At 34.5% G+C, this 26,366-nt stretch overlaps 5 protein-coding genes across 5 annotated transcripts; 3 read left to right on the top strand and 2 right to left on the bottom strand.

Annotated features, from left to right (window-relative positions):
- Positions 1 to 9,820: 9,820 nt before the first annotated feature.
- LOC124940091 (histone H1-II) lies at positions 9,821 to 10,337 on the bottom strand. The gene has a single exon (XM_047480572.1). The coding sequence runs from the start codon at positions 10,265 to 10,267 to the stop codon at positions 10,109 to 10,111; it is 159 nt and encodes a 52-aa protein (XP_047336528.1). The 5' UTR covers positions 10,268 to 10,337; the 3' UTR covers positions 9,821 to 10,108.
- Positions 10,338 to 14,935: 4,598 nt separating this feature from the next.
- On the top strand, positions 14,936 to 15,798 carry LOC124938580 (squamosa promoter-binding-like protein 3). The gene is made up of 2 exons (XM_047479047.1): positions 14,936 to 15,454; positions 15,523 to 15,798. The coding sequence occupies exons 1-2, from the start codon at positions 15,156 to 15,158 to the stop codon at positions 15,665 to 15,667; spliced, it is 444 nt and encodes a 147-aa protein (XP_047335003.1). The 5' UTR covers positions 14,936 to 15,155; the 3' UTR covers positions 15,668 to 15,798.
- LOC124938579 (probable protein phosphatase 2C 39) lies at positions 15,646 to 17,265 on the bottom strand. The gene is made up of 5 exons (XM_047479046.1): positions 17,235 to 17,265; positions 16,858 to 17,097; positions 16,172 to 16,448; positions 15,937 to 16,091; positions 15,646 to 15,872 (listed from the first exon to the last, which is right to left on the bottom strand). The coding sequence occupies exons 1-5, from the start codon at positions 17,259 to 17,261 to the stop codon at positions 15,738 to 15,740; spliced, it is 834 nt and encodes a 277-aa protein (XP_047335002.1). The 5' UTR covers positions 17,262 to 17,265; the 3' UTR covers positions 15,646 to 15,737.
- A 1,352-nt stretch (positions 17,266 to 18,617) lies between these two features.
- LOC124939012 lies at positions 18,618 to 19,309 on the top strand. The gene is made up of 2 exons (XM_047479530.1): positions 18,618 to 18,954; positions 19,008 to 19,309. The coding sequence occupies exons 1-2, from the start codon at positions 18,618 to 18,620 to the stop codon at positions 19,307 to 19,309; spliced, it is 639 nt and encodes a 212-aa protein (XP_047335486.1).
- Positions 19,310 to 20,804: 1,495 nt separating this feature from the next.
- Positions 20,805 to 21,752, top strand: LOC124939011. The gene is made up of 3 exons (XM_047479529.1): positions 20,805 to 21,042; positions 21,100 to 21,207; positions 21,388 to 21,752. Exons 1-3 carry the CDS (start codon positions 20,805 to 20,807, stop codon positions 21,750 to 21,752), a joined length of 711 nt encoding a protein of 236 aa, XP_047335485.1.
- Positions 21,753 to 26,366: the final 4,614 nt, after the last annotated feature.

Raw genomic sequence — 26,366 nt, 5'->3', positions numbered from 1 at the left:
AGATGTACAGATGTTGTGTTCTTCGAGGGTCAGAATGGGATAAATCTCGAAATCAACGATAAATGAGAGAGAGTTGATGAGTCCATAGAACTCATACAAATTCCTTCACATGTACATTCAACAATAACAAATGAAGATGAACATAATGAAGAAGCCACTAAGGAAACATCTGACATTAATGGTAGTAATGATGATGAGACTATTTATGATGTTCCTAAGTAGGGGGAGCAATATCATCAAGGGGAGCCGGAACAACCCCCATTAAGAAGGTCTGAAAGATAGCATCAACCTTCTAAAATGTACCCTTCTTTAGAGTATATTATATTGACAGAAGAAGGAGGGCCAAAATGTTTTCAGGAGGCAGAAGTTCATAAAGACAAAACTAAGTGAAAGAATGCAATGAAAGATGAGATGAAGTCATTGCAATAAATGGGCACATATGAGCTGGTGGAACTTCCTAAGGACCAAAAGGCATTGAGAAACAAATGGGTGTTCAAGCTAAAGAGAGATGAAAATGGAGAAATTATGAAGTACAAAACTCGACTTGTTGTAAAGGGTTTTGGACAGAAACATGGAATCGACTTTGAGGAGATTTTCTCACCAGTGGTAAAGATGACTTCCATTCGTACAGTGTTAGGTCTAGTAGCTAACTTAGACCTTGAGCTTGAGCAACTTGATATAAAAACTGCATTTCTTCATGGTAATTTGGAAGAAGAGATCTACATGGTACAACTAGAGGAATTTGAAGTGAAAGAAAAGGAGAACATGGTTTGTAAATTGAAGAATAGTCTATACAGGTTGAAACAAACTCTGAGATAGTGGTACAAGAAATTTGACTCTTTTATGATGAGTCATGAGTACCATAGAACCAAGGCAGATTCGTGTGTTTACTTCAAAATATTTTCTAATGGAAGGTTTCTAATCCTTTTACTTTGTGTTGATTGTAGGATATGATGCTCAGATAATAGCCATATTGAAGAAGGAGATGTCCAAGACATTTGACATGAAGGACATGAGCCAAGCACGTCAGAAATTGGGAATGTAGATTACTCGTGACAGAAAGGCTAAGAGACTTTGGTTGTCACAAGAGAAGTACATTGAAAGGGTGCTTCAAAGATTCAACATGCAAGGAGCAAAGGAAGTAAGTTTTCCACTTCCTAGCCATTTTAAATTGAGCAAGAAGATGTGTCCATCAACAGAGAAAGAAAATTGAAATGATCGGTGACATCAATAGAGACATGGGTCTAACTATTGATGACAACTTCTGGAAAACGGTTTGATAGAAATCATGTTAAGTATTAATATCACTTTCTATTCTCCACAAACCTTTACAAACTCTTGAAGCGATTCAAGTGCGGAAATGTTTACTTGGGTTTGAAGCTAAGAACGAATGAAAGAATGAAGAACAGAATGTAAAAGACACAAAGAGTTGTTTATGGATGTTCGGAGCAAAACTCTCCTACGTCACCACTTCTTCTAACCACCGGAAGGATTCACTATACTTTTCTTTGAATCAAATACAATTTCAATGTTAGCTCACTGTTGAACAGAACAGACTATGTTCAACTTATAGTATATTGAAGAATATCACTCAGCTAGACGATACTTTGATTATATTTCTCTCTTGATGTACAAAACACAGTAAGTAAACAAGTCAGCAATTCATAAGATCGATTGTAAGTTCGGCAGACTGGCAGCTCGTCCGTTGTCCTTGAGGATCTTTAAATAGAGAACATGTACCAATGGTCAAATCTTATTTATTGACACGTAACAAGCACCCATTGGATAACCTCCATAGTACACAGGTACAACAGACATTGTGCACAAATATCGTGGCCGTACCAATCTAGTAGTGCGTCGAATATTCTTCTAGAATTGTCCTGCAAGAAACAAGTAGTGGAAAGAATATTTACTTACGTTACATTAATTCGTTGGATGCAACTGACTGTCGTACTGATCTGCACGGATTAGTGGAGCAGGAGTAGCGTACAACTAGTTGATCGTGGGTAGACGAGTGTTAACTTCAAGCAACTGCTGAAACGAGGCATTACACATGCTCTATTAGACTACCAAGTCTAATGAAGTTAGACGCCCCCGTCTAATATCAAGATCCATTAGACCACCAAGTCTAATGGAGTTAGACGGCACGTCTAAATACGTGTCCCTTCAGACTAGTCTGAAGGAGTTAGACTCCTTGTGTCTAACTTTCATCTATTAGACTACACGTCTAACTACGTATCTGTTAAACTACACATCTAACTACGTATCTGTTAGACTGTACGTCTATCTATGTCTATTAGACTGCACGTCTAACTACGTATCCATTAGACTGCACGTCTAACTACGTCTATTAGATTGCACGTCTAACTACATATGTTAGACTGCACGACTAACTACGTATCTGTTAGACTGCATGTCTAACTACGTCTGTTAGACTACACGTCTAACTACGTATTTGTTAGACTACACGTCTAACTGTGTATCTATTAGACTTCACGTCTAACTACGTTTGTTAGACTACATGTCTAACTACGTATCCGTTAGACTCACGTCTAACTACGTCTGTTAGACTGTACATCTAACTACGCCTGTTAGACTGCACGTCTAACTATGTATCTGTTAGACTGCACGTCTAACTACGTATCCGTTAGACTGCACGTCTAACTACGTATCCGTTAGACTGCACGTCTAACTACGTATCTGTTAGACTGCACGTCTAACTACGTATCCGTTAGACTGCACGTCTAACTGCATACGTCTAATAATCAACACGTCTAATGAACCTGATTCAAGCTAAGTCTAACTTAGCATGTTTTGATGCACCTACATAAAAATAATTAGACGGCTTAGTTTCATTCTTATTTAAGTTTTACACAAGTTCATCATCAAAATACCGTTAGTCAAAATAATTTGACCCTCAGTAAAAATAATTTGACCCAACAAAAATGATGAAATGTCAAGTGTTCCATACTCCTCATTTGTAGGGACTTTTATGTATGCAATGGTTTGCACTAGGCCAGATATAGCGCATGCAGTCGGGGTGGTAAGTAGGTTCCTCTCTAATCCAGGAAAACAACATTGGGAAGTAGTGAAATGGATTCTTATATATCTAAGAGACACTTCCAATTTGTGTTTGAGTTTTGGAATTGGTGAAACTGTGTTAGAAGGTTACACAGACGCTGATATGGTTGGAGATCTAGATCACAGAAAATCCACTTCAGGTTATGTGTTACTTTTGTAGGGGGAGCCGTGTCATGGCAATCCAAGTTGCAGAAATGTGTGGTTTTGTCAACAACAGAAGCATAATACATTGCAACAACTGAAGCTAGTAAGGATTTATTGTGGATGATTATATTACTCCTAGAGTTTGGTATGCAACAAGAAGATGCAATTATTTTCTATGATAGCTAGAGTGCCATAAATTTGAGCAACAAATGCTACATATCATTCTAGAACTAAGCATATTGATGTGAGGTTTCATTGGTTAAGAGATGTAATAGAAAACCAACAGATGAAGCTGAAGAAAATCCACATGGATAAGAACTCGTCAGACATGTTTACGAAGATTGTTCCAAAAGACAAGCTCGAGCTCTATTGTCAGCTTGTCGGCATGAATACCAAATGATGACTTGAAGATCGGTGTGCCTGATCTCTCTGTGGGATGGAGGGGGAGATTATTGGGCTTTTAGGTCCAGCCCAATCAGGCATTTAATTAAACAAGCAGAACCTAAGAATGTTGCTCATTCTATCACTACTAGAGAGAGAACATTCTGCAAAGAATAAAAGAAATAGAGAAGAAGAAAATAGATGAAGAAGAAGAGAAGGAGACAGTAGATCTCTTACATTTTCACATTCGGGTTCCAATTTCTTATTGTCTTATATCTAGACTAACTTGAGTTTGAATGAAATTGGTTTTCTCTGTTTTTATACATCAACTTTAAGTTTAAAGTTGAGAAGAACATTTATATCAGTTTCTTGTTTATAGTGAAATTTGTCGGTTGACCCGTGATTTTTTACCCTACAGGTTGAGAGGTTTTTCCACGTAAATTTGGTGTTGTTTTGTTGTGTGCTTGATCTCCTATTTTAGATTTGGATAACTTGTGTATTTACCCATCTCACATCGCTCGATTACAGTATAAAAGTATTATTCGTTTCAAAATTCCTACCATAAATGGGCAAATCTGCGTGAGTGCCCTCATTTAAAGGTTCATTTGTTTTCAATTGATTCAATGAAAAAACGGTCGAAATGTTATATTGAGGCTCGTTATTGAGAAATGAAATTTAGAATCTCTTTTTTTAACTTTAAAATTTAAGACTCTTTATTATTGAAGTTATAAAAACGAATTTCAAACGATGTTAACTTATTATTATATATATATATATATATATATATATAAATAAAATATTATTATGACTAATTTAACTAATTGAAAATTAAATACTATCACGTTAAATTCACTCTCCTACCGTCCATAACTTCTAAAATTCATTAACTTCTAAAATTGTCAAGTTTTATTGATGCCTTAAAAAAAAAATTCAATCGCTTTTAAAGACTTGCCAGAATGAAAAGATATTTCATTGTTCCAATTAAGTTTAATTAGTTTAGTTTTATAATTGTTACTTAATTTTTGTTTAAATCTTGAATTTAAAAAATAATAAAATAAACAAATTTTAAGAAAATAAATATTGTTTGCCAAACTATTTATTTCTAATAAGTGTTTGTTAGGATATTTTAACTTGTTGTCTTTATTTATCTTATATTAAAGATTAACCCACTAAAATAATTTAAGTGATAAAGTTGATTATAAGAGTCTAAAAGTCAACTATTCGATTTTAATTTAAAATGTTTTAAATTGAAGTAAAAATGATAGAGGTAAGAGTTACGATAGTTTTAACATTCAAAAATTAAAACTAAAAATTAAAGAGGTGGACAAAACAAATGTGTTACTTGCATTCCCCTATAATTTTTGTTTCTTTTAAATTAGAAAACTAGCATACCCTCATTGTTATGACTCTATTTAAATTAAAGATTTTTTTTAATTATTTAGATAAAACTCTAATTTGTTGTTTTGATTATTATTAAATTACCTTCTTTATTAAAGAATAAGAGTGAACAATTTTTCAATGTGAGTCATGACCATTTGTTTTTATTATTGGAAGGGAACATTACCCTCTATAATCGTGTCATTTCTTGTAATTTAAGTTGTTAAAAGTGAGATTTGATGTGTAATCTTTTGTCTTTTAAAAATGATTATTATGACTTGAAATCATAATAAGTTCAATGTGATTTAAGCTATTTTAATATTTAAAATTTTGTAAGATGGTTAAATTTTATTAATCTTATTAATATGACTTGAGTGGTTTTAATGATAGGGTATGAACCATAAACTAAGGGTGAATGAGTTTAAATTATTGATTTAGTAAATAGAATTTTGATTTTAATTAAAATAAATAAAATATGATAAGTTTGTAATATTTTTACTTATTATTAACCTTATATAATAAGCATAATATATATATAATATAATATAATATAATATAATATAATATAATATATATATAAAAGAACAAGAAAGAGTTTTAAATATAGTAGTGACTCCATCTCCACACAAGGTTAATATTTACAAACAAATGAAGTTGATAAAAAATTAAATTTTTATTAATATAAGAAGCTAGTCCCATATCTAAGAAATTTTAAGATAGGTATAATCTTGTGACAAAAGTGGTTCATGATTAAAGGTCGAATCCTAAATTTTTTATTTAGGAAGTCACATTTAAGACGTTAAAATCTCGAGTTGACTTTTAAAATTATACGATTTCAGATAAAATTAACGAGTCTGTTTTTAAGTAAACTCTTAAATATGTAAATTTTTACGATTTTAAATTTACGATAATAAGATTTTACGAGTTTATAAATAATTTGATTTTACGAATTTATACTATTTTACATTAAAAACAAATTTATATTTATAAATTAAAATATAATATAATTACTTTTATAAATATAAATTTTTTTATAGTATTGTTTACTTATTATTATTTTATATTTAAATATATAATTTTTTAATTGGATAAGTATAAAATATTAAATTATATATAAATAATAATAATAATAATATATGACTAATATTTTTAAAATAAAATTTTTATGATTTTGAGTGTATTCTATATTTTATAGTTTTTAAACTATGAACAATTTTAGTTAATGTCTCAATTTTGATATCGTTTAATAATATAGGGATTTAGTTTGGTCTTTCTCTTAGCCTGGAAGAAAGTATTAAAAGAGGAAGTGTAGCCAAAGCCCATTAGCTATATTTTTTTATTATGGCTTGCACCCAATTAGGCCCAATCAATTTTATTAAAAATAATAACTAATCATGTGCGGGCTTCTTTCATTGTTTTCAAAATTGAGGTTAAATTAATAGACATTAAAAAAACACCAACAAAATTACAAGAACTCATCTAAAATAGATAAGTGAGGGGATTTGAGAGAAGGAATGAGAGAATGATTTGACATCACCTCATTGATTGGAAAAGGATAAAGTAGGAGGAAAGAGAGAAGATAGAGAAATTATTTAATTTTTTCAGCCAATCATATTACCGCCACGTCATTCCTCTCTTATTCCCTCACAAATTCTCTCCCCCAATCATTTCTCAAAATAAAATAAACAATCAAATCCTAATTGGTATAGTTAGTATACAGGACAACATATTTTTTTATATATACTATATCAAAAGTATAAGAAAAATTATATTGTTACTTAACCATTATTTCAGTATACCGAAATCTCTGTACGATATAAGTAGGGGTGAGCATTGAGTGGATTAATCCGAAATCCAATCCAATCCGAATTCTAAATACTAATTCGGATTGAATTGTGATCGGATTGAATTAAATCGGATTGAATTAGGATTATCCAAATTATCCAAACTATCTAAATAAAAATATATTTTTTAATTTATTTTTTTAAAATTAAATTTAATCTCAATATAATATATATTTTACTCATCATCACTTTGACAATGATATTTATTTTATTTTTTTTATTATTATTTTTTTTAGATTCAAATTTAATAATAATAAAAAATTCGAATTTAAAAAAAAAAAAGAAAATTGTTGACTAATTTCAAGTTGATATATATAAATATTTTTTAGTTTGGATTATCTAAACCATTTTTAATCCAATCCGTATTGATTAATAAAATAAAACTCTTACATTTTGTTTGGAATGGTAGTTTATTTTGTTTAATCATAGCAATCAGACACTTTCAAATATCTTATTCGGGACAGAATAAGAGAAATGAAACTTTGGTAGAATGTTTATCACAATTCACAAATAAAGTTTATATTTATTTTGAGTGTTTTAATAATTTCATTTTGCTACGATAGAGTCATTATATCAATAATATAAAAGTTTCTAAAAATCATGAACCCTTTTCTATCTTAGAGAAACTAGCAATCTAAAGTATGAGGGCCCTAAGTGCGAAAATGCAGTCAAAGACAATTTGTTGAATTTCAAATTCCATTCATTTAAAGTTATAATATAATTAAGACTTGTTTTTAGGCTCAATTCGTGATCAATTTGAACCTTCGACCCACATTTATCCTTTCACATGTTTATCCCTCCATTCTTTAAATTTTATTTGCAAAAAGAAAATGCAAATATTAAATTTTAAATGTCAATTTTCTTCGTGACTTATGACGTCCTATAATAGGTCTCTTCTGATTATGTCAACTAAAATATATTTTAAAAGAAATAGTTTATCATTATATCCAAAATTCAGCTTGAATAACTATAAACTTATGTTACTTGTATGTCACTCGATCACGTAGCCTTTTGTGGCGCATTCGACGTGGATGATGATATATTTTTTTTATTCTTTTATATTTATTTAAAAATGTGTATTTGTTTAAGACCGATACTTAGGGATGTGTAGGTAATTAAAAAGTATAAAACATAGTATTCACCAATATCTTTTATAAAATTATTTTAAACTAATGTTTATCTAATCGTCTTTTCATGATTTCATTAAAAAAAAATCATAACTAATCAAATCAATTTTCAATATTTGTAGGTGTTAAAAATGAGTGTCTAAAAACCAAATTTATCTATTAAAATTAAGCTCAATTTAACTCTAATACCACTTTTGCAATATTAGGCTAACACATCTCATGCATATTGAAAAAAAATATTTTTTCAACCAATTTAATGTCTTTAAGATCATATCAACCACCTTTAATTAACATAGGAAAGTGGTTACAAAGAATACCTCATAATCCTGTTATTGTCTTGGATGCCCATGTATTGCAGTTCACGACGCTTGCTGAGTATTAAGTTGGTTGATCTCCTTCTAGGTAATGATAAATATCAATTCAATTCGATTTTGTTACCTTAACTCTAATAACGATCAATTTAAACCCTTTAAAGACACACTTTTAGAGGCATAATAGAATGCGTTTAACCATTTATAACATGTATTAGAAACAAAAAAAAAAAAAAAAAATCACCCATCCATCCTTGTAGCATTTGTTGAGGTTTTATCCCTATTTATTAAGTTTACCCTTTCTTTTGAAGAAACCGAAGTGTGGGCTTTATAATTAAGGTATATGGAATTTATTATCATGTTTGAGCTTAATATTAATTTATCTACAAGTTCGATATTTTCCAACGTTTTTAGTTCACTAAAGCTATTGAATAACTCACACAAATTTCAGGGAAAATGTTGGTCTTTTGCCAATAATCCAATAATTTTTTCTTTTACGAAAATCACAAAACTGTATTAAGAGCCATGCATAAACAAGTGTGAAAATCCGATACGCGATCTTTTGCTTTACACTGAGCTATGAGTTTTCACTTTGCGTTTAAATAATAACTAACAAGCATTGTAATACATAATCAAACTCAAAAATACGAAACAGGTTGGCTGGTGGTTTGAATCCAAAACCTCGCAACATAAATAAGAAATAGAGATAAACCAATTTCACTGGTTCCTCGTTTCCTCCATGAAGAGCACACCACTCAAAGAAGGATATCTCGGATGGAACCAAATATGGCTGATATGAAAATAAAAATAACCACATGCTCAACTAGTCTAGATCCCTCCACAAATGTTAAGCTCAGATATGATAACATAAAGTTAAAGTAGCTTGTTTGGAAGTAGGCTGTTATTGAATTTTAATAAGTAAAATCAAAAGCATAAGCAAGTAAATGATAGTATAATAGTTCAATTTGGAAATGTTTTTGTTTTTTAATCTGGATTTGACAAAGAAATTCAATGAACCTAAGTGACACTAAGTTGATACAACCTGTTTTTAGATATGATCCATATATTATATGCATCACATCTAAATGAGAAATATGATAGAAATAGTGCAATGGATGTTAACGAAAACACCTCACAGATCATGCAAATTATTTGATTGAGGAGAGGAATGGTTTGGAGATCGAGCAAGTTATAACTGAAGATTTGGAGAAAAGAACCTTATCCCATATTAAAGTTTTGTCACAACTATCGGTATAGAGATTTGTGGGGGTGGACAAAACTGTTAAACGTAATCAAGATTATGGATAACAATTATAATCCGCCTATGCATAAATATGAACATTCACAAGAATTCGAAATCCAATTCATGAGAGGAACAACAAATGATTGGTTTAACAAAGAATAAGTGATCACTTTAAATGTTACCAAGAATAGTATACATGAATTTATTTTCAAGTTAGACTATAATATTGTAAGGTTTTTAGTTTTATTTTCTCTTTAAGTGTGAATACAACACATCTGAGAAATCTAATAGAAATAGCATTTGATCTGATAATTTATCAATAAAAACTTCATTAAAGAATGCATACTTTCCATTAATATATAACATAGATTAAACACCAAACACATCAAACAAATTCTTGACAGTCTAAGAAACAGAGTTAGACAACTTGAATATAATAGAAGATTTCATCTCCTTCATATTATGCCAATAAATTAGTTCTTAAAAACTCATCATTTTCAAACAAAGCATTCACTTTTATTAACTCTGCATCATAAAATACACATACTTAGAATGCCTTACTAGAAGTGGAACTTCAATTTCCATTATTTTCATATGAAATCACTCTGCTTTCTCTACCTTCTTCTCCTCCTCCTTTGGTTTGGAAGCCTCTTTAGGTTTGGAAGCCTCTTTAGGCTTGGATGCCTCCTTTGGCTTACCCTTTTTCGGCTTCAAGAAACAGAAACAAGAACAACAGGGACACTGAAACAAAAACTTCATTGTTTCTTTTCCCTCAATTAGAGAAAATTGAACCGATGAATGTATATAAAATGAAACTTTTGCTTTTGTGACTTTTTTTTCTACAGATTGGATTCCATTTCAGTCATTTTCAAGGTAGCAGTATTAGCAATAAAGATAGGCAGGCTCATGAGGAGGAGGGGTCCAATATGATGCAATTCATTTAACTGACCATTTACTTGTGGGGTATATTTGTCGGCTACCATTGAAAAAAGAGGCTGCTTTTTGATTTCTTGGACAGGCTGGATACTAATAAAGAATTAGAAGAAAAGAATTTTGATCATAATAGCTGGATGGAATATACATGCTATTGTACAAAAAGTGTTTTAGTGGGTTATTTGAATAACATTTGATTAGTTATTTAAAAGTTATTATTAGGGGAGATTTTGAGAAAATGAATTTTTTATAAAAAGATTTACAGAAAATTTATATATAATAATAAAATAAAAATAGAACGTAAATAATGGAGAAATTTGACGAGATGACCCTAATAATGACCATTTTTTTGGGAAATGACCCATGCCTAATAAATTTTACAAAAAATGATGTTCATGAAGCGAAGAAATATCCTAATAATGTTTGCAAAAATAACCTCGTGTGCGTGACGCCAAAGGGTATTTTGAATTTTGTACATATCGAAAATGTCATTTTTTGCAAACATTATCAGGCCATCTCTTCGCGTCACGAACATAATGCATCGCGCGTCCAAAAATGTCATTTTTACCAACTTTATCAGGACTGGGTCATTTCCCAAAATGGTGTTATTATTAGGGTTTCGTCAAATTTTCGAAATAATGTAATAGATGAGATCGTAGAACTAATTTAAAGGATATTTATATATACTAGTTTATGGTTAAAAATAAGTTATTGATTTTAATTATTATATATACTTATTTATGAGATTTTTAATTAAGAAAAACTAGTATTACACTTCACTAGGGATGGCAATGAGAACTCTACTCATCGGGTAGTGAAGTACTCATTACCAAATCTGATTTACATTTTACTACCCGACTCTGAACTCGACGAATATTTTTTTACTTATATCCCTATCCCCGATTGATCGGGTACCCAATGTCTGGCGGGTATCCTATTACCCAATTAAAAAAATAATTATAAGATTATAAAGATTTAAGAAAAAAAATAATTATAATAAATAATTTTATAATTAGTAATATAAAAATGTTAAAAATACAAATAAAAATATTACTTACCTATTTACTTATTTGGTAAATTTTAAAGAAGATAAACTAGAGTAAAAATATAAAATGAAAGTTGAAAAAAAAAAAATAAAAGATTGAATATGAAAATTGATAGAGAAAGTAATATTTTGTTATTAAAGTAGAGTTGATGATCAAGATTTATGTAGAGAAATATGATTTTGAGAATATAAAAATTTTAAAATTGGAGTGGAGTGTATTTATGATGATATTTGAAGTGGAGGGTGGATAAAACCAAATTAAATGATGTAATTATAATGATATTTGTAACTATGAAACATTTGAAAAGTAACATTAAATTTTAATAAAAAAAATATTTTTAATATTAATATAGTCGGGTATCAGATTTAAGTTTCGCACACTCCCTATTCCCGACCTTGTACCCGATCGAGTACCTTCTCCGATCCTCATGCCCAAATCCTATTTAAAATACTAAAATATCTGAACTTAACTATAATATATCCACGAGTATTGAACATACGGATACACATTATCATCCTATCCCATATGTGAAAATCAAACACATAACATTTTGATATCTTAAATACATTATTTTCACTTGGCCATATTGGTGCGGTATAATTAATGCGATATTACTCTTACTGTAACTAAATTATTTATTCAATAATATAATAAAAGACAAAAATGTGTTTATCTCTTAAATAATAAGAAAAATATATATAACAATGAGCTTTTTCAAATAATATCATTTTATTCATTTGGATAATTTAAAAGATAATGAATTTTCTACATAAAAATTTATTGATCTTTTTTTAAACTTTAGAAACTTAACACCACTCACTCACAATAATGCCCTTATTTGAATGTGTTTTTTGAATTAAAAAATATTTGATCTCGCATATAAAGTTCTAATCATTTGAACAATATAATACAGTAAGTTAATTTTTTTTTTAAATTAGTTGAGTACTTAAGTCTGATAATGATAAAGATAAACTCATAATGAATGTTAATTTAGTTAAGTTAATTTATACTAATTATTTGGATGTTTTTAATAAAATTAACTTTACTTATTTAAAGAATAAAAAATAATGTTTGATTCAACATTTTTTTCACAAATTTATTGACTACAATTACTGTAACGGCCAGAATAGGACCTTACAACTACCGACACGTGCCTGTCAACAACCATCAATAATTTCTTCCAGATTTCTCAATAAATATTATTTCTCTTTTTTTATTTTTTATTTTATACCTTGTTTTTACTCTACTTTGGGGAGAAACAAATGGTCATATTCTGTCAGCAAAATTATAAAAATATAAATGCCCATACTGTTATTATTTCAAACCTTTTATTTTATTTTATTTTATTTTACTGTGGTTGTATTTCAAATCTGAGGTTGTATTAATGCTATTGAAATTATAATGTTTTCCAGCTACTCCTATTTAAAATTATTTCAAACCTTTTATTTTATTTTTGGTTGGACATATAAGTTCTAATTAAATGAGGAGTTACTGTATAATCGTTGGGTCCTTTGTAGAGTGGTATAAATAGGCAAGGGCGAAGCCTATATTTGAAACATACATGGGAATTTTTTATTTATTTGAAATCTACCTAGGTTAAAATTAATAGAATAGTTGGCGTAGACAAAAATGGTTCAACCGTTTAGCAATGTCACATATTCAACTTCAATGGAGAAAAATATAATCACGAATGTTGAAGATTGAATGGAAAAAGAACTGACGTTTATATAAGAAAGAACGGGCACGATGTTGAAGATGACAAGGGTATTACTAAGCTGTTATTGTTTGGGCTAGTGGGCTACAACCATGTAAGCCTAATACGTAGAAGTCTCGTTCTACTTATATATACTCCCATAAACTCTAGATATCATACTATCGACGAATTTCACTTCCATTAAAAATAAGTTGATCATATCTTCTTCTTAACTTATTATATATCAAACTTAGAAAACTCGATAATCACACTTTTTTCAAAATTATTTATTTCACCAACAACAATTTTACTTTATTACAAATTTTGAAATATAAAACAACTTTGATATAATATTAATAAAAATGCAATTTAAGAGACTAGATTCAGCAATTCTCAATCGGAGATCTAAACAATTTCGAACCATTAAATCACAAAATCAAAATGTTATCTTTTACCCAATTGTTCAAAGTGATCTAAACGTTCCCAAGCCAATAAACAATTAAAAAAAATCTCAGATCTATTAAGAGATAGATGAGTCTCAAACCAACTATCTCCACATTCATATATATTTATATATATCATATCATATCAATAAAAACTAGTTCAATAAAATTAAAATAAACTATATAGATATTGAGTCAATTATTTTTACAATAAAATATTTTTATTTTATACAGACTTATTAAATTACACTGAATTAAAATCTAATATTTTTTTATATTAATGTTTGTATCACAAAAAACAAAATTTTAAAAAATATTAGATAATCAAATAAATTTAATATTGTGTTTTAAATATCCCAAAAATATCAATACTTTAAATCAATAGAGATAGACCATAAACCACTTTATTGGTCGGGTCGGGCAACCCTAAAGTAAGCCCAACTAACCCTTAGACTAGGGTAAGCACAATTATCCTTATCCCTAAGGCGACCACTTTGTTGGTAGGTCGCACTTAGGATAAGCCCATCTAACCTTTGGCAGCCCCATTCCATGACAGCCAATTTGAGATTTTACAAAAAAATAAAAATGTTATGGCAAAGAGACGATGAATAAACCACTTTCTTGGTTGGGTCAGACAGCCTAAGGTAAGTCCAACTAACCATTGTACAACCCAGCTATGTCGGAAGGCCCTATCCTAGGATAAGCCCAATTATCCTTAAGAGTTCGTTTAATAAAAAAATTTTGAGATAAAATCTCGTTTTTATCCCAAAATCAAACATCTTATCAACCATTAAATCAAATAATTTTATCATTTAAATACCAAAACTACCCACTAATTTTATTATCTATCTAAATTATCATTCTTTCACCAGCACCATATCCTTTAAAGTCAAAAAGGTAAATTAGTCTTCAAATTTTAAAAACCAATTTTTTCATCCAATTTTTTCATAGTTTTTACTAAACAAAGGTTTTTAAGATAAAACTCACGTAAAATCCAAAAAACTATTTCCTCAAACAAACCCTAAGACAATCACTTTGCCTTTCCTATCCTAGGGTAAGCCCAACTACCCCTAAACAAGCCCTAAGACAATCCCTTTGCCTTCCTATCCTAAGGTAAGCCCAACTATCCCTAAGACAAGCCCTAAGACAATCCCTTTGCCTTCCTATCCTAAGGTAAGCCCAACTACCCCTAAGACAATCAGGACAAGCCAACTAGCCTTTTCTCATGACAGCCCATTTGAGATTTTTTTTAAAAAAAATTATAAAAGGATGAATAAACCCTTTGAAGTTTGAACAAACAAGTATCATGTGAAGTAGACATGGTACATGATACTTCCTAGGTCCTAAGAGAAAGAGAGAGAGAGGTTGTATAGTTGTGGTCCTAATGAATGAGTGTGAGAGCTCACGCTCTACTCACCTTCCCTTTTGCACTACCTTTTCTATTCCTTCTCTTTTCCTATCCTCCCTTCTTCTTCTTCTTCTTCTCCAATATAACTTCAACTCTTCACTCCCTCTGAATCATAGAACCGTCAATGGATCACCCAAGCTCAAACCCAGATCACGATGAAGAAGAAGACGAAGATGAATCCACTGATGAAGATGATGGCAAAAAGATGTCAATTTCTCAAGCCTCTAGACCAACAAAGAAGAAGATTCCTAGCCTAAGTGTAAAAGACCATCCCCTGCCTAAATGTCAAGTCCAGAAATGCACCGAGAACTTAATCGGATTGAAACAATACCATCAACGCCATAGGATCTGTGGATCCCATGCTAAAGCTCCATTCGCCATTGTCGCCGGAATCCGACAAAGATTCTGTCAGCAATGCAGCAGGTCTATAAAACCCAAGTTATATTTCTCAATTCCCCAATTATTTGTTTTGAAAATTGACTTCATTTTAGGTTTCATGAACTTCATGAATTTGATGATAAGAAAAGAAGCTGCCGGAGACGTCTTGCCGGACATAACGAACGACGTCGGAAAATCTCTTCCAATTCAAGTATCAAGTTGAAGGAGAATCAGTTTATACACAACAGGGGATTATAAAAATCCATACTTTATTATTATTATTCTCATATGCTTACTCTCTTCTGTCATTAAAACCATCTTATCATATTTAGAACTTGACAATTATACAAGAAATATCATCTCTGCTCATCCTATTAAGAGCTTCTTGAGTCAACTGTTTCGCCCCTGTTTTTGCATCTTTCATCTCCTTTATACAATCAACCGCCTCTTGATTCGTCATTACCTGAAAACCCATCATTTTTACCAACTGAAACAGTGAAAAGATCATCTGAAAAAAACCCACAAACCTTCCAGATTCCATCACTAGCAAGAATGATGAACTCAGCTTCATCATCTATAATCTCAACGGCTATGTCAGGTTCAGAGCTTAAATGTTCCTTTAATGTCTTATCTCCAAACGCCCTCGCCACAGCCAGTTTTCCATCGACACGAGGAACATCACCTGTATGAATGAATGAATGAATTCACAGAGATTTATATCATCATCTTTTTGTTTTTGGCTTGATTTGATTGATTGATTACCTGGATAAGTTAAAACAAATCCACCCCTGTTTTGAATGTCTTCTTTTTCCTTGATGGGTTCATGATCCACAGACAATTGTTTGGCGACACCATTTTTGCAGAGGACAGCTCGAGAATCTCCGACATTGGCGACTAAAAGCTTGCGACCGTTGATTAATATAGCTGTTACAGCTGTTGATCCACCTTTACCCAATTCCGAAGCTTTATCTAGGATTGTATTGTCGGTAATACGATAAGCTCTTTTCATTGATATCTCTGGTTCGGTCCAGAAATTAGGCTATACAAAAATAATGAGATTGTTGAAACTGGTATCTCCCTATTATTCATGATATTATAAGTACATTTAATGTTGGTCATTGTTATAAACATGTCTAGTTTTTGTGAGGACCCTGACCAAGATTCAATGGGTTTCTTTGGACTTAATCCTGGCTCAATGGGTTATGCCAAAGTATTGGCAATTGATCCGATAAAATGACGGAGTTAGGATTTAAAATCTACACGGGTTAAATTTATCACTTGTTCTCGACGAAAAACTATCAATAACGACAATATTTTCCCATTATAGGCATTTAGCCCGGGTAGGTTGTACATAGATCCGTCCTTGCTCATCAGGTTAGATGCCAAATTCTTTTTTATGAAGAAATTTTGAAAAAAACAATAGAGATAATTAGAACAGTAACACCTACCTCGTTGAGAATGTTTTGAAAAAGATGAGATCGAAGATAGTTAGGAACTTGTTGACTCATATGACCATCATAAATGGCGAATAAACCGAGTTCATTATCTTCAACTTGCTTGAATTCAGCTACAAAATAATCCTCCATTGGGTGATTTGATTTTCCCTTCACCAAATGATAGCCGTGTGTTATTTTGCTTTTTCCTTTAGCAGTCTCACTATCATCAGATGATCCTAAACATACTTTTTCCTGCAAAATTGATCATCATGTTTATGTTCAAAACTAATTAACAAAAGATGATATTATGAAATAAGATGTCTAATAAAACCCAACTGGAATTACAAAATTAAGAATTAAAAGTGATATCTTGATTTGAATTATCGTACCTTCATCTTATGCAGGATAGCTGCCATGGTGGAGTTAAGGATATATTTGAAGTAATTAAGGAAGATGAGATATATATAGATGGATAGATAAGAACAGGTGTTGAGTTAAGAAAGTGACTCGTATTGTGTACAGGTGTCGACATAGTCTTAGATTAAGATCACCGACCTATGCATTTTCTTTGTTTATTTATTGTACCCTTTTATTATAATGATTAACTAATTATTTAAAAAATATTGATTTATCGTGATTTTGGTGTGGAACAAATTTGGTATGAACTTTGTTTTTGAGTCTTCGTTTTCACCTCTAATCAGCTCTTACAAAGTGAGAATGTCTAAATATCAGGGTGTGTTTTGGTGGCCTATGTTCTTGTAGTAAGGATTTTTATTTTATTTTTATCAAAATGATACGAATTTGCAATGAATCTGGACCTAGCAAAAAAAAGAATAATGGAAAAAAAATATGAGACTCTAGATATTATGAAATTAATCTTGCAATCACAGTTTCATACAATATCCGAAAAAGTTAGTAGTTGTCCTAGTCTTTAGGACTAGTTGGAATAAATTCCTATTTTGTAGAATTGTTAGTCTACTTTGATTAAGTCTTATTCGTTTTTAATCTTTCAGCCTGAGTTTTTTTTGTTAAGAGTATGTTTTTAATCTTTCAGCCTGAGTTTTCTTTGTTAAGAGTATGATGTAACTCACTAGCCTAGTTCTTATTGAATAAGAGTTAAACATTTTCTCTATTATTTATATTTGGTATTAGAGTCAAGTTTGAGAGTGAGAGTTTTGGGGAGGTAGTAACCTAAGATCTCAAACACAACAAAATGAGTGAAGATAAAACACTTACCAAAATTCCACATTTTGATGATCACTATAATCATTGGAGCGAACTAATGGAAAACTTGTTGCGGGCAAAGGGTCTATGGAGTCCAGTGGAATACGGTTTTGAAGAACCAACAGAAAGAACTCTACTCACAGATGCACGACAGGGACTATTGGACAATGCCAGAACCAAAGATCACAAAGTAAAACATTATCTTTTTCAAGTAAAATTCTGGATCGGCGCACGTCCAAGGTGGTGTGGGACTCACTAAAGAAGAAATTTGGAGGAAATGAAAAAGTGAAAAAGTCATTGAGAAATTCTCTAAGAAGAGATTTTAAAATTCTAAAGATGAAGAAAGGAGAAAGCATCAGTGATTACTTTGTAAGAGTAATGGTAATTACAAATAAGTTGCGCAGCAACGGGGAGGACATGCTGGATTCTAAGATCGTGGAGAAAATCTTGCGCACCTTGACTGAGCAATTCACATGTGTGGTAGTGTCCATCAAAGAATCCAAGGACACAGATAACATATCCATTGAAGAATTACAAATTCACTGGTGATGCACGAGCAGAAGTTCAATCGCGTTCACAAGGAAGATGACGACCAAACTCTCAAGGTGGAAGAAAGAGCAAGGTATGGAAGAGGCAGAGGCAGAGGCAGAGGACCATCTCGAGTCCGTGGACGAGGCAGAGAAAAATATAATGTGGATAAAGCCATTATTGAGTGTTTTAAGTGTCAAAATTTGGGACACTATCAATTTGAGTGTCCTAAGTGGAACAAAGAAGCAAATTATGCTGAATTGGAAGAGGATGAACTTCTATTGATGGCCTATATGGATGATTCTGAGATAAAAAGGAGAGACGTTTGGTTCATTGATTCACGGGGCTCAAACCAATGTGCAGTGACAAAGATATGTTTTCAAGCTTGGACTTGACATTCTCCCATTCAGTCAAACTTGAAAACAACAACAGAATGAAAGTAAGTGGCAAAGGAGATGTTAAACTAGAGCTAGGAGGCGTTGTATATGGCATAGGAGATGTCTACTTCGTACTAGATCTCAAGAACAATCTGTTGAACGTTAGTCAATTGCAAGAAAAGGGATTAACAGTGTTGTTTCAAGGAAAACTATGCAATATTTATCACCCACAAAGAGGTTTGATTGCACAAACTGAGAAGAGTGTAAACAGGATGTTCACCATTGTGTCAGAATCACTAAGGGTTAATAATGTGCAGCAAGAAAGAAGCAAATAAATGAATTGTTTTCACACAAATGGAGATGATCTATCTAAGATTTGGCAAAAACGATATGGACACCTCAGTTACAAATGTCTGTGCACACTTCAGTACAAAGAGATGGTACATGGTCTTCCAAAATTCTCGGCTTCAACTATAACGTGTGTGGATTTCCTAAATGAAAAATAGAAAAGAAGTGTAATCCTGAAGCATGTCTCTTGGAGAGCAACTCAGCCTTTGGAGCTCGTTTACTCAAACATTTCTGGTCCTATAACTCCTACATCCAACAGTGGAAAGAGGTATTTTCTAAACTTTATCGACGATTTCAGTAGAAAAGGATGGTGTAGAAATATCTTCAAATATGGAAAGTTAGTAACAAATCAATCAATTAGACTAATTGATTTGCTAATTGACCGAGAATGGAATGTTATCAGAAACAAATCAATTAGACTAATTGATTTGCTAATTGATTGAAGATTTGATGTGAAATCAATTATATGATCTTATTGTTTAAATCATTTCATTTTCTGCAAATGTAATGTTCACTATTTAAACACTGGAGTACTTATGTAAGAAACACAAGCAATAAAATTTATCTTTTTTCTTAAATTTTATACATGATATTAGAGCGGGTTTTTTCATCTTGAAGAAAGCGACTCACAATTTTCCGCTACCTCCTCCAATGGTGGAAATAGCCATTAGAGGAGAACTCAAATGATTCTATAATCTCATATTTCTCTAAAATTATTTATCAAAAATCCCAGTGCGTTTTTTTTATAGTTTAGTCGAATCTGTATCGAGCATCGTCTCTGTGTCTCGACATATTTAACTTTTCTCATTTTTTTTGGCAAACATCGTCTTCATGTCTCGATAGATTTTTCCAACATTTCATCTGTTCAAAAATTATCACTTTTCACTTCAAGAGCTGAACCAAGTGCCAAGAGTCAAGAGTCACTCCTTTAACTAAGTGAATCATTAATTTAAATCTGTCAAATTAAAGAAAAAAAATGTCATCAATATTTCCATCTCCTCGACAAAATCCTCTCCACTCTCATAGTTGCCCAATGCATTTCCTATTAGGTGTCTAACATTCTAATCAAAGTTCTTCCAAGTCGATTTGAGAAAGTATGTGGCAAGTTGGGCAATCTCAACATCTATTACCCAACTTGAGGGGGAGTATAGAAATATCTTCAAATATGGAAATTCAGTAACAAATCAATCAATTAGACTAATTGATTTGCTAATTGACCGAGAATGGAATGTTATCAATAACAAATCAATTAGACTAATTGATTTGCTAGTTGATTGAAGATTTGATGTGAAATCAATTATATGATCTTATTGTTTAAATCATTTCCTTTTCTGCAAATGTAATGTTCACTATTTAAGCATTGGAGTACTTATGTAAGAAACACAAGCAATAAGCTAGCAATAAAATTTCTCTCTTTTCTTAAATTTTCTACAAATGAGTTTATTTTTTAGAAAAAAATTAGAAGCCCTATAACGTTTCAAAATGTTCAAGATTTTGGTTGAAAAGGAAGTAGGGAAGCCACTCAAGTCTCTAAGAATTGATAGGGGCGGTGAATACACTTCCATTGTTTTTGATGATTTTTGCAATGAGAACGGGATTCGTAGGCAACTAACAAATGTATACACACCTCAACAAAATGGCGTCGCAAAGAGGAAGACCCGAACAGTAATGAATATGGCGCGAGCATTATTTTCAGCAAAGAAAATTCCAAAATCTTTCTGTCTAGAAGCAGTCAACTGGACTTTTCATTTACTAAACTGATGTCCCACTTTAGCAGTAAAAGACGTCACCCCTCACGAAGCTTGGAGTGGAGTCAAGCCTCACCTGGAGCACTTCAAAGTCTCAGGATGTATAGCTCATGCTCACGTTCCCAAAGTCAACAGAGGTAAACTGAATAATAAAAGTTCAGTTTGTGTTTTCTTAGGAGTAAGTGAGAATACTAAAGCCTATAAACTTATAAATGTTGAAACTAAAAAAATTATTCTGAGTCGAGATGTGGTGTTTGAAGAAAGTGAGCAGTGGGAGTGAGGAAAAGAATTCGACACACTTGTGGCTGTTGATCTAGAATGGGGTGATAAAACACAAAATGAGGGAGGCGATGATAACATGGGAAGTGAAGATAAGCTTGAGGGAGGTAATGAAGCGGTAGAAAATGCAGAAGAGGATAATGAGGAAGAGCCACAAGTTCAAGAGGAAGAGTCGGATAATGAGGAAGAGCCACAAGTTCAAGAGGAAGAATCACAAGTTCTAGGGAGACTAAGAAGACCTCCTACTTGGATGAATGATTTTGTAAGTGGAGACACTTTTTCAGATGATGACAACATTAATATGGTGCAAAATATGGGTCCTGAAGATCCAACTCATTTTCAAGATGCAGTGAAAAATGAAGGCAAGCAATGGATAGTGATGCAGCGTGCGTGGCTAGGATGAACCTTTATCAAGATTCGTTGATTCTTACGAATACCGAAAGTCGATAGATATTGAGGAAACCTCGTTTTCTGATTAATAATCTTCCTTAACAAAGTGTTTTAAGATTCTTTTAAATACTCAAACCCTAGCTTGCAAAAGAAATAAACAACTTTTAATAAATTGCAAAAAAACACCCAAAACTAATAAAAATGCGATTTTGAGCCCCTAAACGTTTCCGCCCGAAAAACACTAGGCAATCGTCGAAATCTGACACTTGCGAGATATTTTCGGATGCTGCAACTTTCGCATAAACGCCTCTTCGACTCGCACCGCATCATTCCCCCCAGGGTAGAAAAGATTCGTCCTCGAATCTGGAACCGCATCATCCTCATCAGAAGAAGACTCACCCACAAAAGGAACAAGATGCTTCACATTGAACACATCAGAGGTACGCACATGGCTGGGAAGGCGTAAACGATAAGCATTGGGGTTGATCTTCTCCACAATCTCAACAGGACCAATCTTTTTAGCAGCAAGCTTGCTATATTCATGAGCTGGAAAACGATCCTTAGTCAGAATAGCCCACACAAAGTCACCAACTTCAAAATCAACAGCACGCCTTCTCGAATCAGCCTTCTCCTTGTACTTGGCAGTAGCAGCAACCAAGCGGTCATGAGTGGTCTGATGAACCTGAGCCAACTGACCAACAAAATCCGCAGCAGTGGAATGAGGACGCACCTTGCTGGGCAGCGCTAACAAATCAAGAGGAGCACGCGGAGACAGCCCGTAAATCACATGGAAAGGACTGAAACCAGTGGAGCGATTAACAGCATGATTGTGAGCAAACTCGGCCTGAGGCAGCTTCAGATCCCAAGCCTTAGGATGATCCCCAATTAAACTGCGCAGAAGGTTCCCCAAAGACCTATTAACAACTTCAGTTTGGCCATCAGTTTGCGGGTGATAGGCACTGCTAAAATTCAGCTGAGTATTAACCAAACGCCAAAGACTCCTCCAAAAGTGACTCACAAAGCGAGTGTCCCGATCAGAAACTATGGAGGCAGGAAGTCCATGAAGGCGATACACATCCCTGAAATAAAGCTGTGCAACAGCCACAGCATCAGAGGTTTTCTTGCAGGGAATGAAATGAACCATCTTCGAGAATCGGTCAACCACCACAAAAATCGAATCAGAACCACGCTGGGTACGTGGCAGCCCAAGGACAAAATCCATACTGACATCAGACCATGGTTGAGTGGGAATAGGCAGAGGCAAGTATAACCCGGCATTAGTCGAAGCGCCCTTAGCCAACTGACAAACACGACAACGAGCAACAAAACGCCCCACCTCTTTGCGCATCGAAGGCCAGAAATAAGAAGCTGCAAGAAGCTTGAAGGTACGATCACGCCCAACATGGCCTTCTTTGTGGAGTTCCTGAATCATCCTCAAACGCAGGCTGCAATCTGGAATGCACAGCTGCACACCGCGGAAAAGGAACCCATCCTCCAAGACAAAGTCCCTCGAATCCCCCTGTTGGATGCGAATGAGGACCTGAGAAAAGAAAGGATCATCACGATAGAGGTCCACAAACGAATCAAAGCCGGGTACATGGACACGCATCTCCGCCAACAGCCCATGACGACGACTCAAAGCATCAGCCACGCGATTAGACACACCAGCCTTGTGTTTAATCACAAAAGTAAACTGCTGTAAATAAGAGACCCACGAAGCATGACGATGAGAAATCTTGTCCTGACCACCAAGATGCTTGAGGGAATCATGATCCGTATATAAGACAAACTCCCGCTGAAATAAATAATGACGCCAGTGTTTGACTGCCTGGACAATAGCATAGAACTCAATATCATAGGTACTGAAACGAAGTTTAGCGCTAGACAGTTTCTCACTAAAATAAGCAACAGGACGCCCAGATTGGCTAAGTACAGCCCCAATACCCAATTTCGAAGCATCACAATGTAGTTTAAATGGCTGGGAAAAATCAGGAAGAACCAAAATAGGGGCTGAAGTGAGTCGGTGCTTGATCTCAACAAAGGCAGCCTCGGCATCATCCGTCCAGAAGAACTTAACCCCCTTCATACAATCAGTGATAGGAGCCGTAACACTACTGAAGTGAGGAATAAAACGCCGATAGAAGGAAGCCAAGCCATGAAAACTGCGAACTTCAGTGATCGAAGAGGGGCGGGGCCACTGATTGACAGCTAGTACCTTACTCGGGTCCACTTTCAGGCCCTCCCGAGACACCACATAACCGAGGAACTGGGTAGAATCAATAATAAATGTGCACTTCGAGGAAGCAGCATAGAACTTGTCACGCCGGAGAACAGATAACACCTCACGAAGATGGGAGAGGTGTGCTACCTCGCTGTCACTGTAAATCAAGATGTCGTCGAAGTAAACGACTACAAACTTCCCAATGAAAGGGCGAAGAGCCTGGTTCATCACACGCATAAAGGTGCTAGGAGCATTCGACAGACCAAACGGCATAACCAGCCACTCATATAAGCCCTCACGAGTCTTAAAGGCAGTCTTCCACTCATCACCCATGCGAATACGAATCTGATGGTATCCACTCTTGAGATCCAGTTTGCTAAACACAGAAGCACCACCCAACTGATCCAACAAGTCATCCAACCGGGGAATAGGAAACCGATAACGCACTGTAATCTTGTTGATAGCACGACTATCAATGCACATACGCCAAGACCCATCCTTTTTTGGGGTAAGAAGGGCCGGGACAGCACAGGGACTAAGGCTCTCTCGAATGTGTCCCTTAGCCATCAAGTCCTCCACCTGTCTACGCAACTCTTCATGTTCTTTGGGACTCATGCGGTAATGAGGACGGTTGGGTAGGGCAGCACCTGGAACCAAGTCAATGTGATGCTGGATATCACGCAAAGGAGGCAAGGCACAAGGCAGATTCTCAGGAAAAACATCTGCAAACTCCTGTAACAGCGGCTGCACTGGAATAGGCACCTCGGAACTAGCACCACAGGTAATCAGCGAACAAAATAGAGCAAACACTATGCCCGATTCGACCATGGCGGTCTGAAAAGGACCCCGAGACAACAAGGTGGTAGGGGGGACGCATGATGAGTGGGGGCAGCACCCTTCTTGGGCTGATTTGGCATCAACACAATCTTGGTACCATGAAATAAGAACGTGTAGGTATTAGCACGCCCATCATGTATAACAGAATGATCAAACTGCCAAGGGCGACCAAGTAAAAGGTGACAAGCATCCATAGGAACCACATCACAATATACAGCATCACGATAATGGGAACCAATGGAAAAATTAACAAGTACGCGCTTGGAAACTGTAACATCCGTACCTTGACTCAGCCAGGACAGACGATAAGGCTTGGGGTGAGGTTCAGTGGACAGACCCAGCTTCGAAACTGCAACCTCAGAAATCACATTCTCACAACTCCCAGCATCAATGATGAAGGTGCAAACTTTGCCACCGATGGTACAAGTGGAATGGAACAGATTATTACGTAACCACTCGTTGTCAGGAGCACGAGGGGTTAAACATGATCGACGAATCACCAAAAGGGGGCCAACATCACCAGAAACATACTCCTCCGCTGCCTCATCATCATAAATATCATACACTGGCGCTGAATCTGAAGGAAGAGCAGAGTCAGGATCATCTACCTCAGTAAAAAGACCACGATTGGTGGACTTTGGATTGCGACACTCTGCTTGGCGATGGCCAACTTCACCACAATTGAAACAACGCAAGCCACCGGGACGTCCCTGCGGGGGGGCTGTAGTGCCGCGAGGGGGGGCTGGGGTGGGATGGGCCGGCTGGGAAGAAGAACCAATGCCACTAGTGGGGACAACCTGTTTTCCAAAGCTACCCGAACCGCGCCTGGCTAGCTGTTTCTCAGCCTGTGAAGCACGCTGATGTGCCTCAGAAACAGTCAAGGGATCAAACATATTCAAAATATCTTGCAACTGGAGGCGAAGGCCACCAATATAGCGAGAAACCAACTGGAGAGGGGACTCAGACAGGTCAACACGAGCCACAAAGGTGTAAAACTCAGTGGAATAGTCATCCACGGAACGAGAACCCTGACGAAGATTCTGGAACCGCTGGTACAGGTTACATTCGTAATTATATGGTAGAAACGCAGCCCCAATATGCTTCCTGAATTTGTCCCAATTCGTGAGCTTTGCCTTACCATGACGAACACGTGTCTGTTTCAACTGCTGCCACCATGCTTGTGCACGACCATGTAAGCGGATCGTAACAAGGGGTACACGACGATCTGCAGGAACTTCCTTGAAATCCAGAATCTCTTCAACCTGAGAAAGCCAATCAATAAACTCTTCCGGTGATAGACTACCATCGAACTTAGGGATGTCCACCCTGAAAGCCTGCTCCCAGCGATGATTGGGGCGTTCAGGGGATCGATTCCGAAGACCACCGAGAGGGTTTTCATCTGTCATCGTAACATCATCTTCAGGGTGGTGCATGTGCATAGATGCATCCATCCGTTGCGTCAACCATTCAACCTGCCGCCGCAAATCGTCGTTATCACGGCGAAACTCAGCGTTTTCACGTCGCAACTCAGCAAGGTCACCATCATCAGCACCAGGGGTAGGGTTGCGC

Source organism: Impatiens glandulifera, chromosome 5, assembly GCF_907164915.1.
Source record: "Impatiens glandulifera chromosome 5, dImpGla2.1, whole genome shotgun sequence".
Taxonomy (NCBI): Eukaryota; Viridiplantae; Streptophyta; class Magnoliopsida; order Ericales; family Balsaminaceae; genus Impatiens; species Impatiens glandulifera.
The sequence above is the reverse complement of the archived record's forward strand: the minus strand, read 5'-3'. Positions and strand labels throughout refer to the sequence as shown.